The sequence below is a fragment of the Leopardus geoffroyi genome, chromosome E1, assembly GCF_018350155.1.
Source record: "Leopardus geoffroyi isolate Oge1 chromosome E1, O.geoffroyi_Oge1_pat1.0, whole genome shotgun sequence".
Classification (NCBI taxonomy): domain Eukaryota; kingdom Metazoa; phylum Chordata; class Mammalia; order Carnivora; family Felidae; genus Leopardus; species Leopardus geoffroyi.
The window spans coordinates 17,183,074-17,198,778 of NC_059330.1; the positions used below are offsets into that span (position 1 = coordinate 17,183,074).

The following is a 15,705-nucleotide window of genomic DNA, read 5'->3' on the forward strand; positions in this document are numbered from 1 at the left end:
ACCCAGGCACCCTAGAAATCTTGTTTCTTAAACCTTTTTTGAGTTCCTCCAAATTCTAAGTAGGAGGTTGGAAATGCTGGCCATAAGAGATCTGGGATCTAATCTTGGATCTCCTGCATAATTACACTATATAAAATGTTAATGTAGAAATAGCTCAGTATCAACACACTAGAAGTTAAAAAGCTGTGTTAAAAACTTAAAAGTACTTTTCAGACAGTATTCTCTTCAATAAAGCAGGTAACAATTCTACTTTTTAAAATGACACTTAAAAGTTTCTAGTTAGGGGCACCTGGGTGGCTCAGCGGGTTAAGCGTCTCTTGGTTTCAGCTCAGGTCATGATCTCATGGTTTGTGGGTTCAAGCCTCGTGTCAGGCTCTGCACTGTCAGCGCAGAGTCTGCTTGGGATGCTCTCTCTTTCCTTCTCTCTGCACCTCCCCTGCTCGCTCACTCTCTCTCAAAATAAACAAACATTAAAAAAAATGTTTTCTAACTAAAAAACATGAAACTCCCTCTCCCCAAATTAGCCTCTGGCAAAAATAGTCACTTTAACAGTGTTTTAAGCAATGGGGCTAGATTAGAAATTTGCCCCAAACAGGGGAAGAAAATATGAATTTTCAAATTAGGGAAGGTAAAACCACCCAGATGAAATGACCTTCTGAAGTTCTGTACAAGGTCCATGAACCACATACATTCATGTGTCTGTGTGTGGTGGGAGGAGCTGCAGTTACACAGACTAGAACATGGGTCTGTATAAAACCGCAGAACCTGCACTGAACCATCAGAACCTAAATGAGGACCACCTCACACCCACAACACAATCAGCGACTTCATTCTCTGGGCAAAGAGAATCTGAGGCCATTAGACTGGAGGGTTTATGTCTGTATCAGGGAGTTCACTCTTCCCTGTATCTTACACATTTTTGTAATAGCCCCAACATCTAGCACTGTGCCTGAGATTAACAGTCACTTAATTGAAATATACTTTATCTTTTGGAAATAAAATTACTTTAAAAAACTAAGCAGACACTCTGTGTACTAAAATTACTTTATTACAGTTGATTTTTTTTAAACATTTCCTTTGCTATGATACAAAGGATACTTACAAACAAAATATTACATATGACCTTGTTTTCGCTCTTATGTTCTGACAACTTGGTAACAGCTTTAAATGCACAATCTATACAATTAATACAGGTTATATATGAACTATAAGGTATGTTGAACCAGAAGAATACTGACAATATACTGTACAATAAGCCTTACCAGTTAGTGCTGCGGACCATTTCTACCAAAAGGAAAATGCACATCTGTACAGTCACCTTTACCAGCTGGTGCTGACAGTGAGGGAGAGGCTTCTTCCCCATTGCAACCCTTGATAAGCCTCCACTGTGGGCATCTGTTTGGTCCGAAAATTGAGAGGACTGTGTATATTTAAAATTAGTCATCAGTAAAGTGGCAGAACATCACTTTCAACATGATAATCTCTCACCAAAAAATCAGTCCTAGTTTTAAAAGACCACAAGTCCTTTGTCTACCGCGAAAACCCTACAGGCTCAAGGGCTTTGGGAGATGAGAAGATGAAGGCTGCCAAAAAAGGAGGCAAGAAACCAAGCCAAAATCTAGGTCTTGCAAAATCATCATTTTTCCCTTCACCAAAGGGAAGTAGAAATGTACAAATTCATTGATGAACCTCAATGATAACATATCAGTTAGCTGATAACCCTCATTTTATCTGGACCCCTGACTTGTGGGAATAACGGAAAGAGATCGTGAATAATATAAACCACTTTTAGAAAAGAACTTCTTGCTTAGTTAACATATTCCCTTTAGCCACCAGAGCTGGTCCTGGGCCATTACAGGTGTGCATTCATCTCTCAATGGTCTACTCGGAAATGATAAGGTTACAGCTTTTTTTCTTTTCTTTTTTCTTTTTTAAATAAAAAAGCAATTGACTGAAGCATTTTTCTTTTTCTTTTTTTTTTCTTTTTTTAGGTAAATAGCAAAAATAAAAATAAAAACCAACCCTGGCATTTGCACAAATGATGCAAATGGAGCGATGTGGCCTGTAAGGTAAGGGGTTAGTAGAAAGGAAGAGAGAAGTGAAGGAAATTCAGAGAAAACGATGTATTTTAACTTTTCTTAAAAATTTCTACAATACATGTGCAAAAAAATCATGCTGGTTGAGGAAAACAAAGGGAAATGAGTATATAAAACTAAAAACATAAATAATATGTTTGGATGACTGGTGAAAGCAGAAACCAACCTGGGTTACCAAAAGGATTATACATTCAAGATGCTCTTAAACCCAGTGGGATAACTTATGTTAAAACTGTGTTAATAGTTACGTTAAAAATCTCAAGTTTGTTTTTAAATCTTCACAATACAAGCAAAGCTGTTTTAAAATATACACTATACATATTTCTCAAAGTCTCTCCAACCTCATTAATGCGCATTAGGCTTTTTCATACACTAAAACAAGGGGGTTCTGAAAGCTAGGTTGCTCAGAGTAACCCATCCATTATTTAAATGTTCGTTTTAAGTTTTAAATGGGTTAAAAATTTTAGCAGACTTACATAAATAGGATTTAGCAACACAAGTGTTAATTTAAAAAACTCTAAAGCATTTACAAATTATCTGGTTGGAACAGTCTGGGAAAGGTATGTGCACTATTACTTTAAAATGTTATTTACATCAGACCATTGCTTTTGTAAAAATTTCTCTAAAAGATAAAAAACAAAACTCAATAAATTTGGAGCATTAACCTATTCTAACCTAGCACAGAAGGATCATAAAAGGAAAGGTAAAATACGAAGAAAATTATCTTCTAATAGAAACCCCACATATCCTCTCCACTTGGATTTTGCCCTATGAAACCACCTGCAACTCCTAATAGGCTCATATATCAAGTGTCAAGATAATGTGGTAAAATATCTTGTCAGATAAATTACTGGCCTCAAGTGGACTTTTTAAAAAAATTCTTCCACCTTGTGTCTCTGGCTTGGATTATTTTAGGACACATACATGTAATTAATTGGAGGGGCACTCTAAGTAGGCACAATTCCCATTTAATGTGGAAGAAAATGTGTAACACATAAAATGTTAGGGAGAAGGGTGGTGGTTTCTTTGATATTATGAAATGCAAGGAAGCACATTTGGAATGGGCACCAAAAAAGAGCTATCTGGCAACACACCAGGGGCAGCCAACATCTTAATAAACTAAATATAGTTGTCTATGACAACAAGGGGGTTAGAAGGGTCCAGGACACCCCTCTCCCACTGTTTGATATGTGCCAAATAGTCCCATGGACCAGCCAGAATCTGAAAACATTAAGCAGTTACATCTTTTTAAATCACGTATTTCACTCCATGACCATGTGCAACTTATAGTAACAATAATGTTCATGCTGAGGCAATGTACTTGAGGGCTCAGAAAAAGCAAAATGTGCCACTGAGAGAAACCTGTTCCCATACAACTGGTTTTCATGCTTTCAAGTGGCCCTAATACACCTTTGAAGCTAAGCCAAGCCATGCAAAAGCAGAGTACACACTTTTCATTAACATTGGTATCTCATTTTGCTAAACTCCACTGACCTCAGAGTTGCCACTGAAACATATCAGTACTGAATGCATACAAACGACGGTTCACGGGTTTTTTAAGATGCATTTCCCTCGTCTACATTTACCAGCCTGTAATACCTTAGGCTACAAGGCATTTCAGAGAAAGGTTTAGTGGGGATAATGACAAAGGAACATATGCAATTCTGGAAATAGAAAAATACTCCAGAAATGGGATCAATGTGCCAGCAATTCACATAGTTCATTTCACTGAAAATTCAGCTACAGAGCCCAAGAAACAGTTCCAAGCCATAATGTTATCACCTGCATAATTTACATAAACATTAAAACTCTTGCACTTTATAGACAAAACACACGTCTGTAAACATGGCCACTGGGGGAGGGAGGCTCCCTACCTCATTCATGATCAAAAACATGTAATCATTATATTAAATAAAATGACTTTGCTTCAAAAGATGTAAAACCTGACCGATTAAGCTTCACTTTCCCCTGTTCAACAACAGTTAAGCATTAATTCTAAAAATGTCACCTAGGATGGTTTCAGGATTAGATGCTAGGACCACAACTGGCAATGACAGCAACTCCTCTCTAGCTGGCACAGACTTATAAACTTTAGTACAAAAACAAAAAAATACAGAAACTAGGTCAATTTGTTAGCTACATATTTACAGATAATTACATGATTTTTCACTCATAATTGCTAAAAACTATGAGTGAAAAGGAAACTGTGCAGGCTGAATTACCCGTACTTGGGGGGGGGGGGAGGGCTCCTTGGGCATCAAGACACCCTTTTCATTCATTCAGAAATCTCATCTTCTCTCCACTTTTCCATGGCAAACTACCTACAGATGTCCAGGTTGGTATATCCAGTGGGCATCCTGTTTCAGAGAGGATTCACTTTTTTCTACATTAAAGAAGAATTTCTTGTATATTTAAAATAAAAAAATAAACCCGACACAGACAGACACATACATACACGTAAAAAAATCTCTCCGCAACTTCAAAAAGTTAGGATTGCTGGGAAACAGTTAACAGTGATGGTGACATAGTAAATGGCTCCCCAGTTTTAATTCTCCGCCTGTATTTTCTTTAAAGATATCTATTTTTGGGTAGGTGGGAGGGAAGTGCAAGTTTAAGAAACCCACAAGAGGCAGATAAGGTGCATATTAATTTATATTTCTTGTAATCTGAAGACTGTCATTAGGCCAAACGGGTTCTCTTCCTTTGTGTGAGTGAAATTTTGGAAATTTGAATATAAACGAGGGAAAACTTAGTCAACGTGACTTTAAAGGGGGCTACCGGAATTCAGCAGAAAAATATAAATGCACAATAACGGAAGAGTTCTCAGCTTCACTTTCTTTTTCTAGACAATGTTTAAATAAAACTTACTTCCTTACAAATTAATAGTCATTTCCAATGCAGACCTATTGTGGTGATTTCATAAAAGTGCAGACAACATAACCACACACACAGCAAGACAGACTTCAATCAGTAGTCCTTGCATACAAGAGGCAAGTCTGCTAAGTGTACAGCACAGCCTTCATCCTTTAGGGAATCTGAGGATGGGAAATTTCCAGTTCTCAACTTAAGAGTAAGTGAGCGCCTTCTCAAAGGCAATGCTACAACCTCAGGGGCACTATCATGTTAGGTGAGGGAAAAGAAGAGAGACTTTGTCTCTCTTTAATAATGATCTGTATTTTGGTAAGCAGCTCAAAGATGACAGCCCAAGTTTTGGCTTTGTTCCTTAGAGAAGGTAGTTTTCTATCTAAGAAACAAGAACCTCTTCTTCCATCATTATAGGAGATTCACACTTCTATACCTTAAATATATTATTTTCTGACTTGAATACACACTACACACTTCACATTGTAAGCATGGGACAGAATGCAGGACCATATAAACCTCCCAGGAAAGGGTTGCTGTGTTGGGCCAAATCTGTGCTTGAATAGTAGTGGCTCAGAAGAGCTGGAAGGTGCATGAAGAACTTAACTATTGGCAAGCAAGAAGAGGCAGCTCAAGGGAGAAAGCCCCACACCAATACCATATCCTTCTCTCCCAGTGGCCATTTCCTGTTGATCTCACCGTTTAGGAGAACCTTAGATGCTTTAGCAGTAATTCCTTTCTTGGCTGTTTTGGTCCTTAGCAAAATGTGTAAGTGTTAGTATCAATGGAGTAAAAAGAGCAAGAGGATCAATGGCATCGCTACTAAGAAATACACCGAGATCGCGCACATGGAGACTGTGACTTACTGGTTCTTTTCATCATCTTGGCAGAGGAATCACCACCAGTGTTTGTAATTTCCACGGTTCATTTTTCTCTGCACCACTTATCGTTTATTGCATCACAACACAAACTCACAGAGACACTAACTGGCTCCTCCCCTGGCATTATTTTACTGCATTGCAACTTATGGTTCCACATTTACTTAACTTTCTTTCCACCCACACAAGTGCTAAGAAGGGAGTAAAAAAGAAAAGACTGCATCTAATGACCACCTTCTCATAAATATCAACCCAGAATACTCATTCTTAAGAAACACATGCATTCTTGCCTTAACTGAGGACTGAAATAACAAAATAACAGAACCTTAAGCACCCTGATGGAAATGTACAGTATGAATTACATCCATCTATCTATACACACATATAGACACTCATATGTATATACAGTATATACATACAAATGATAATAACTATACCAAAATGTGCATATTTAACACAGTTTTAAAAAGCCAGTAGATCATGGTATAATACAATTTATTTCCACTAGTGAATGGCACAAATGGAGAAATGCAAAGGAGGTGTTTCAAGTACAATAGTCATTTTTTCACAGGTGAAAATAAACAGTATTATTCCAGTGTCCAACACAATGTATTCTATAAAAGTTTAAAATGCCAGACATTTAGTACTTAAAGAAGTAGAAAGTTACTAAAGTCAGCCTTACGGTCTGAGAAAGATACTCATAGAGTTTTCGATTTGGGGATGGGGGGTGAGGAAAAATAGGGAGGAGTGTCAAGGACAGTTTTAGTGTAGTGAATGGTCTTGATGTCTAGGCAGCTGAAAATCATAATGACTTTGCTAAAAAGTTCAATTTATCAATAAACCCTTGGCCTTGGGTACCAAGCATATTATACCTGTGGGGTGGTTCAAACGCAGGACTATTCATCTCTAGGCATAGAAAGGACTAAAAGGACTGGCAGCTCTAAATAAAAACAATATAAACACATTTTCCAGCTAACATTCTCTATATCATGAAAATACTTTCAGATCCTATAATTTGGGGTTAGAGCTAACTTTAATAAGAAGAGAAAAAGTATGTGCAAAAGGAAGGAAACCCAATTAGGAATAATATATTTCAAGGTATGAGGTTTTGCATTTTTAAAATGCTAACTTAAAAAATGGGAGAGACAGTGAACACAAGAAACTTTTTACTGCCAAGCTCTGGATACCAGATATAGCATTTACAACGTTCTGATATGCTGGACAAATTTCCCATACTTTTTATTTTCTTAAATACATATATATCAAGTGAACACCAACACTGGGGAGGAGGTAGTATTAATTTGATCAAATGTTGACATTTGTACACTGACTCAGAAAGTGCCTGCTTCTTTCTTTAGGATCTCTCAAAACTTTTCATATTTTCCTGCTACAAGCTTTACTCTTTGATGATTCCTACCATGTATGAGATTCCTCAGAAGTCAGATCACACAAACCAATTAAGTGAAATTATTTTTGCAAACTATAAATATTTTAATTAAATTAACTTAATGGAATAATCCAGGTATAGTCATGACCTACATGTAAAACTGGCTGTCATGCAATTCAATCAGATAGATACAAAGCCCTACTGGACAGACATGCGGAGTCAGTACTCAATCACGATTTTAAAAGTATACATGAACTCAATAACTCGATTTGACTAAGTCCACAAGTAGACTCTAGCATGTATCACGGGCAGTATTTTGGATTTTAAAGAGTTTCGTACGCAAAACTGATCTGCTTCCATATTCCACCCCCTCCAGTAGTACAGATTGGCCAGACTGAATGATAGTTTTTTGAAATATATAAAATTCCATTACATTTTTGGACATTTAATTAATTCTAAAGAGCTCTCCTATCATTTTCCTCCAAACAGGTATATATCTCAGTTTGTTTGAAATATGGTAATATTTTAATGCCAGAAAAGAGATTCAGAAAATCAGAAGCCCCTTTCATTAGATAGGACAAGTGCATGTTATGTTCACCTAATAGCTAGTGATCGTGAGCATGGTCAAAAGGACTATGTATCATAGTGTTATCTGAAACACTGCCTAAACTGAGTGTGAATTCTGTTACCTTGGTTTTTTAAAAATTTACATTAAAATATTAATTTTTCTTCCAGTTACCTTTAAATGAATGCCAGAAACTCCTAAAGGGGAGGCTTCATGGAGATTGGGCTGACATACCTGGGGAAGACTTAAATTTGGTTGAGAAAAACCAAGATTTCAACAGTGATAGATTACTGTTTGGTCATCACTCAGGTCTAGGTGTCACTGAGTGAGACTTAGGGAATTCTAACTTGGAGTCCTCTGACCACATGAAAATGAGGACCCAGAGTTAGTAGCAAGGGTTCTTCAAGACAACTGGGGAGGGGGCAGGGCAATAACTTGTAAGAAACTCTGATCTGTCACTGGGAAGGACATTTTTTTTCCTTCAAGTCATACTCATAGCTCCTTAACCACCTTCAACTCAATTTCCACACTGGGTGTGGAATGCCAAGGAACATCTGACTTTTAGCGTTGGGTTGATCCTTCATTGCAAAACATAAAACAAAACAAAACATGCCCCTCTCTGGGGAAAAAAAAAAAAGTTAGCTTTCATTAAGAGATTCCCTGACCACTATAACTTACTTAACCTTTTTTTTTGTCTTTTTTAATTTGCCAAACTTGATAGTTCCTTTTCAGTAGTACTTTAGCACTGAGGCTAGAGACTTCTGGAAGTGGTGTTTCCTACTGTGTGATGTTAACATGATGCCAAATGGTCACTAAGTCTCAAGGAACTAAAAGTTTGTAAAGTATTGCAGCAACAAAAACAGCCAAAAAAAAAAAAAAAAAAAAAAAAAAAAAAAGAGAGAGAGAGAGAGAAGAAAAAGGACCTGCACATGCAGCAAAATCTACAGTGGTGATGAGGATTAGTCAGCAGCTGGTAAAGTCATTGGCTCAGTGACTCCTGGTTCACTATGGCAACTAAATATTTAAATAATTGGCTATTCTACTTGTAAACAGGAAATCCCATAAGCCAAAAGGGGGAGGATAATCAAATTATGTCTATGTAGTGTAATGAGAATTCCAATGGATGGCAGTTTGCAAATATGGCATCCTTCAAATACCTCTGGCATTTGATTTATATTGGCTATATGTCTGTTTTTGTACAAAGTAAAAGTACTGTTTGGGGTCTTGGGAGTTATAGAGCTTAGCTAGGATGAGATATCACAGTAAAAGCAATGAAACATTAGGATATATAGGCTTCATCTCCTCACTCTGCTGCTGAACATAATCACCACATGAACTTTCAGGGGCCTCTCTCACCTTCCAGTCTCCCCTTTGAAGGCTCACAGGTTTGTTGATGCAATTCCCACACAACTTGTGATCTCCTGAAGCACCTCCATCTCACCATGCCACAAAGAAGGCACAATTGAACGGACAAAACAAAAACAAAAACTGACAAACCTATGCAGCATTCAGAAAAAGAACTAAGTTGTTTTCTACTCTCTGTAAAAGTCAATGCAACCCTTTAGTGTTCGTGAATTTCTAATCTTTTACTCCAAATGAGGCCGAGAAGTCAGACCAATTTAATAAAGAAAATACACTGGTGAGGGGATATAGGTGTGTTTCCATAATCACTTGGTTCAACATATGCTGCCTGCCTGCTGTGAGTGGCTCATAAGAATTTGGGGTGTGGGGAAGGCTTTAGATCTTTTCACAAATTTCTTAGAATACAGTAGCCCCAAAGTGATGACTCACACCACTATGCTGTATTCTATTTTTGCAGTGTTCAAAAATTACCCCCAATCTAGCCAATTTCTTTTTACATACACACAATTCCCCCTTTCAAAATTTTTCCAGAAGTTAAAGAACAAAACAAAACCCGGCAGCCAAATGCTATGACATCTCAATTAGTAAACACAAAACAGAATGCTTTACAAAAATGAATAAAATATACCATATGCACTCAGCGTCCACACTGTAGTACCCAAGTGAGGAGGCTGCTGTGATGATGTCTGTAGGCAGTTTCTTTTGGCAGACAGCTCCAGCGGAATTGCCACTCTCAATTATTAAGTTATGTATAAGACATGTGTGACCCATTGGATATTTGTGAAGTGACACTCGTGCTTCTGCTCATGCCCTGCTCTGTCCGTCCCCCAGAAGCTGTCCGCCTCAGAGCCTGAGGGCTATTGCGGACTCCCATACTGCTACCTCGGGGTACCCCTTGCATTGGCCCTGAAGGGTGACCCCATGGTTGGGGTCCACCTTGCATTGGATGGCCCCAAGCCTGTGGTGGGCCACCCATGGGATGACCCCAGTGAGGTCCTGGACCCCCAGTAGGATTATGAGACCAACCAGAAGCTCCCGGGTAGCTGTGGCTAAATGCCTCAGGGGAAAGATTGGAAAGGACCATGTTACTAAAACCTAGTCTCATGCTTTCAGAGTCAAAAGCTTCAATTTCTCTGGCTTGGCGCTCCAACAGACTTCTTATTCGTTCTGTGCGTTCATTCTGCAAAGCCAACATCTCTTCCTCAATCTGTTTGGGGTTGGGGAGGAAAGCAAAAAAAAAGGTGATTTATTTAAAAGAAAATCTATAAATTAAGGAAACAGTAATTACTCAGCTTTGAAGTGAATCATAAAATAGTTCATTCTGGCTATTTTCTGGATGTACGTTTAAAGTTAAAACATTTTTAACATTTATTTATCCTTGAGGGAAAGAGAGAGTGTGAGTGGGGGAGGGGCAGAGAGAGAGGGAGACACAGAATCTGAAGCAGGCTTCAGGCTCCGAGCTGTCAGCACAGAGCCCGATGTGGGGCTTGAACTCATGAGCCGCGAGATCATGACCTGAGCTGAAGTCGGATGCCCAACTGACTGAGCCACCCTAAAGTTTTTTTGTTTTTTTTTGAGAGAGAGTGTAAGCAAGCATGCATGTGAGTGGGGGAGGGACAGAAAGCAAGGGAGAGAGAATCCCAAGTAGGCTCCACGCTGTCAGCACAGAGCCCAATGCAGGGCTCAATCTCATGAGGTCATGGTGAGATCATGACCTGAGCTGAAACCAAGAGTCAGATTTTTAACCAACTGAGACACCCAGATGCCCTGCACATTTAAGAATTTAAAGAGATGTGGGGCACCTGGCTAGTTCAGTTTGAAGAGTATGTGATTCCTGATCTCAGGGTCATGAGTTCCAGACCCACACTGAATGTAGAGATTACTTAAAAATAAATAAATAAAAACTTAAAACAAAATTCTATAAAGAAATTAAAGAAATGTACTCTAGGAATCATGTACAATTTATTTTTTTTAATGTGTAAGATCAAGTTCTTTTTTAAAAATTAAATTAGGAGTGCCTGGGTGGTTTAGTCGGATAAGTGTCTGACTTCAGCTCAGGTAATGACCTTACGGTTCATGGGTTCAGCCTCGTGTTGGGCTCTGTGCTGACAGCTCAGAGACTGGAGCCTGTTGAATGTTGAATAAACATTCAAAAAACATTTTTTAATTAAATTAGATGATTTTATATTTAATACAGTTGATGTTACATTAGTTTCAGGTTAAAATCAAGTTCTTTTTTTTTTTTTAATTTGGTTTTTAATGTTTATTTATTTTTGAGAGAGAGAGACAGAGTGTGAGCAGGGGAGGGGCAGAGAGAGGGAGATATAGAATCCAAAGCAGGCTCCAGGCTCTGACCTGTCAGCACAGAGCCCGACGCAGGATCAAACTCATGAGCCATGAGATCATGACCTGAGCTAAAGTCAGACACTTAACTGACTGAGCCACCCAGACACCCCAAAGTCAAATTCTTAAAAGCAAACTGGGGCGCCTGGGTGGCTCAGTCGGTTTAGCATCCGACTTCGGCTCAGGTCACGATCTCGCGGTATGTGAGTTCGAGCCCCACGTCGGGCTCTGTGCTGACTGCTCAGAGCCTGGAGCCTGTTTCAGATTCTGTGTCTCCCTCTTTCTCTGACCCTCCCCCGTTCATGCTCTGTCTCTCTCTGTCTCAAAAATAAATAAACGTTAAAAAAAAAAAAAAAAAAAAAGCAAAGGCAGGGGTGCCTGGCTGGCTCAGTTAGTACAGCAGGTGACTCTTGAGTTCAAGCCCCATGCTGGGTGCAGAGACTACTTTAAAAAAATAAATCAAGGTAATTATCATAAATGGCTATTAAATTCATTAGGTAAAAAAATGAATGAAAAAAAACGTGGGTAAGGGGAAACTAGCCCTATCAGACATCCCATAATGTCACTCTAATAAAATATGGTATTGGTGTGAAACAGATAATTAGTAAAATAGAATGAAGATCTCAGTTTGCAGGCTTTTAATGCAAGACAAAAGCAGTACTTAATTTAATGGGAAAAAAATAATGCAAGCACAATTGGCTAATATCTAGAAGGAAATGGAACCCCATCTTAATACCATATTCTAGACAGACCAAAACTTTAAGTGAACACAAACAAACCAAAAAACCTAAAAAGTTTTCATTAAAAAGTTAGAAGATTCTATGTAGCTAAAGATTCATAGCTGGGTAGCCATCATCATCAGTTCTGAAAAACTGGAAGGTATTACAAATAAAGATAGTTGGCTGTATATGATTTTTTAATATTAAAAAATACATAATAGTCAATAGATAATGAAAAAAAAAGGTTGATAGAGAACTCTTGAATGATCAGATGGACAAAACCTGAACCCACTGATCAATATTAATATCATTTAAAAGTGAGACAACTAGACATTATGTATCTCTTGATGTGATGCAAAAGAAAGTACACAGTAACCCTTATGAAAATTACCTGCAAAATTTTTTGAAAGAAAAGAAAGTTTAATCTAAATATTATCATGCCTCCAGATTTAATTACCAGTTTACAGGAAATATGAAGTAAAGGAGACAGGAATACATCAAATGACACCACAAAAATGAAATAAGTCAAATTCATATGTGAGAATTCCTACAGAGTAAATGATCCAATCCTCAGTAAAAAAAAAAAAGGGGGGGGGGCAGGAGTGGTTACAGACTAAAAGACTTAAAAGATAATTAACCAGAGGTGCCTGGATGGCTCAGTTGGTTAAGCAGTCAACTCTTGGTCTTGGCTCAGGTCATGATCTCACAGTTCAGGAGTTCAAATTCCATGTCAGGCTCTGCACTAGTGGCACAGAGCCTGCTTGGGATTCTGTCTCTCCCTCTCTCTGCCCCTCCCCAGCTCACTCACTCTCTCTCGCTCTCTCTCTCTCTCTCTAAATAAATTTTAAAAACTTAAAAAAAAAAAATTAACCAAATGCAATGTGTAGACTCTGTCTGGGCCCCAATCCAAATAAACCAACTTAAGACATTTTTGAGATAAAAGGGGAAACTTAGGCATGGACTGAGTATTAAACAATATTAAAATTTTATTATGAATTTTCTTAGATATCACAATGGGATTATCATTATGTTAAATTCAAAAAGTCTTTACCTATATTTAGCAGTCAAATGATGGTATGCTGAAATTTGCTTTAAAATACTCCAGACATTCTTCCCCACCTCCTGCCTCCACCACATAAAGCTGTGCGTGTGGAGCAGGGGGATAGATAAGAAAAAATTAGCAAAATATTAATAACTGTTGAAGCTGGGTGGTGAGTACTTGGGGATTTCATTGTACTAATTCCTACTTGTGTATGTTTGAAAATTTCCATAAACAGTTTTTAAAAGATAAAAAGAGATAAAGGAGCATTAAATCACATATCAAGGTATTTGATGATTTAAGCCAATAGTCACTTCTCTGCAGAACTTTAATTCAACAAATGTTTAGTTCTTATGTATCAAGTTTTCAGAAGTACCCTTTTTAAAGAATATGAAGTTGAGCATGGGAGACACATGCAAATACAAAATCTCAATAGAATGTGGTAAGACATAATAACGAATTTATAAGGTACAAAAATAAAAAGGGATGGAGTGATTCACTCTATAAGGGAGAGAGACGAGGGCAAAGTATTCTCAGAGGAGGTGGCAGAAACTGGATTCTGAAGGAAGAAAACAGATTTACCAGGAAGACAAAGGGGAGGAAAAGATATTTTCAGCAGAAGGAACACGTGTAAAGGGCATGAGAAAATGATAAAATAATTATTATGGCCATGGATTCCAGTAAGAAGAGTATGAAAATTATTGAACATTCTAAGTACTAAAGTGTTACAAAGTTTTACAGTAAGCATTTCATACCAAGGCTGAAGAAGAACTTAAGATTACACATGAATGCTTTTTCTGAGGGAAAGACATCAAATTGTTAACTGATTTGAATGGTGGGACTAAAGACATCTTAATTTCTATTTATGTTTTTCTAAAGTTGTCAAGTTTTTTTTAAGTTTTTTTTTTTAAGGTTTTATTTTTAAGTAATCTCTGCACCCAACATGGGGCTTGGACTCACACACAACCCTGAGATCAAGAGTCACATGATCTACTGAGTCAGCCAGGTGCCCCTAAACTTGTCAAGTTTTAAGAAAAATGATTGTGAATTTGTAAAATAATTTTCCACTTTTACTCTCTTTATATAAAATACCCAATTCATATAGAATTTACATATCTCTAAGGATTCAAAGAACTTCAAATTTTTCTTTTAAATATTTTTATGTAAAACTTTCAAAAATCCATTTGCTAAAAGCATTTATTTTAATTCAAGGGATCTAATAAATGATGAGAATGTGCTAAGTATATAACTGATCCAGATGTCTTGCATATTATGAAGGAAACTCATGACAAAAGCATTAAACACACTGGAGTACCTGGGCAGCTCAGTTTATTAAGCATCTGACTCTTGGTCTCAGCTCAGGTCTTGATCTCACAGTCATGAGTTCAAGCCCCACACTGGGCTCTGTGCTGGGTGTGAAGCCTACTTAAAAATATATACGTATCTATGTGTCTGGTTGGGGTACAGCAACCAGATACATATATACATATATATTTTACACAGTAATGTTTCTCAACCTTTTATCTAGTAAGCACAGTTTTAATTTTGATTAGTTTTGTCACTTAAACTCAGAACATTTTTCAACAAGATAAAAATGAAAACTAAGATTTGTGATGGGCTATATTAATTCCCATTTCTTTTAAAAGATGTTAGTTATTTCTGAAAATTAGAAAGGTGGTTTCACTGGGTAGATAAGAATTACCATAATTAAGACTTTTGAGAGGCTCTTCCAACCCATCTCCTTTGAAATTAAATGTGATTATTTTTATGTTCCACAAAGAAAGGTCCTATAAAATATTCCAATTGTCGATTCTTACTTAAAAACTACTAACCATGTTGTTGGTGCTGTGACATACTGAGGGGTGCCTGGGTGGCTCAGTCGGTTGAACATCCAACTCTTGGTTTCCACTCAGGTCATGATCTCACAGTCATGAGATCGAGCCCCACGTCTGGCTCTGCACTGGGCGTGAAGCCTGCTTAAGATTCTCCCTCTCCTTCTGCCCTCCCCCTCAAAAAATTATAAAAACAAAAACAACAATAACAACAACAAAACAAACAAAAAAAACACCTACCAACCATGTTGTTGATGCTGTGAAATACTGAAAGAAAATTCAATGATAATAAAAAAGCCCATTTATACTTCAGAGACACTGCCACTTTTCATGCATGTATAAAATTCACATGGAATTTAACATTTATAGTTATGTTATCTTGCTGTTTATGTAAAGGAAGAGCAAGAAAAGTTGTAATAAGACCTCATGTGAGTCAAGTGCAGTTTACATTGTTGGTGTCTCAACAACCTAAAGGAACAATTTTTGGTTCATTTGGAGGCTGAAAGCAATCTTCAAAGAGAATTGTTATTCATCTATGAACAACTCTGATTTCACCTCTATTTTCAGATGACTGTTTCTTATCTGTACAACCAGTAGGTACAAAGTGCAGAAAAATAGCTGT

General features: G+C 37.5%; 1 protein-coding gene across 2 annotated transcripts in view; it reads right to left on the reverse strand.

Moving 5' to 3' along the window:
• Positions 1 to 1,030: 1,030 nt before the first annotated feature.
• The window catches only part of TAOK1 (TAO kinase 1), a 146,467-nt gene continuing 131,792 nt past the window's right edge, over positions 1,031 to 15,705 (reverse strand). For both annotated transcript variants that reach the window (XM_045487827.1, XM_045487828.1), the window contains one exon: positions 1,031 to 10,357. In XM_045487827.1, coding sequence (XP_045343783.1) covers positions 9,896 to 10,357 — 462 coding nt within the window. In that variant the 3' untranslated portion in view covers positions 1,031 to 9,895. The remainder of the gene's footprint in view (positions 10,358 to 15,705) is intronic.